The sequence below is a fragment of the Mesitornis unicolor genome, unplaced genomic scaffold (genome assembly GCF_000695765.1).
Source record: "Mesitornis unicolor isolate BGI_N332 unplaced genomic scaffold, ASM69576v1 scaffold26977, whole genome shotgun sequence".
Lineage (NCBI taxonomy): Eukaryota > Metazoa > Chordata > Aves > Mesitornithiformes > Mesitornithidae > Mesitornis > Mesitornis unicolor.
The window spans coordinates 349-936 of record NW_010196181.1 but is presented as its reverse complement, the minus strand read 5'-3'; the positions used below and the strand labels follow the sequence as shown (position 1 = coordinate 936).

At 66.7% G+C, this 588-nt stretch overlaps 1 protein-coding gene across 1 annotated transcript in view; it reads left to right on the top strand.

Annotated features, from left to right (window-relative positions):
- Window positions 1-103, top strand: part of LOC104543714 (max dimerization protein 1-like) — a gene marked incomplete at its 3' end in the record, with an annotated part of 2,373 nt that extends 2,270 nt beyond the window's left edge. The window contains exon 3 of the mRNA XM_010188386.1: window positions 4-103. Within this exon, the coding sequence (XP_010186688.1) occupies window positions 4-103 (100 nt within the window). The remainder of the gene's footprint in view (window positions 1-3) is intronic.
- Window positions 104-588: the final 485 nt, after the last annotated feature.

The following is a 588-nucleotide window of genomic DNA, read 5'->3' as shown; positions in this document are numbered from 1 at the left end:
CAGCGGCACCTGCGGCGGCAGCTGGAGAAGCTGGGGCTGGAGCGGGTGCGTGCGGACAGCGTGGGATCCACCGTGTGCTCCGAGCGCTCCGACTCGGACAGGGGTGAGGCACGGGGCTGTGGGGCACTGGGGGCACGGAGGGGACATGGGCACAGTGTGGGGCACTGGGATATGGTGTCCGTTTGTGCAGTGTCCCTGCTGCCACCTCCCAGCTCAGTAAAGTCTTTGTCACCGCAGAGGTGGCACCGCGTCTGGGCCCCGCCACCGTGGGCACCGGGGTGGGATGGGGACATGGGAACCCCAATGTCATGGGGAACATAGGGGCATGGGGACAGGGCCATGGGGGAAAACAGGGACCCCAATGGGGACACGGCCATGGGGGACACGAGGCCCCCAATGGGAACAGGGTCATGAGGGGCACAGGGGCATGGGGACATGGCTATGGAAGATATAGGGGCATGGGGACACGGCCATGGGGGACTTGAGGACCCCTACTGGGACAGGGTCATGGGGGCCATGGGGACCCCAGTGGGGACAGGGCCATGGGGGAGAACAGGGACCCCAATGGGGACATGGCCATGGGGGACA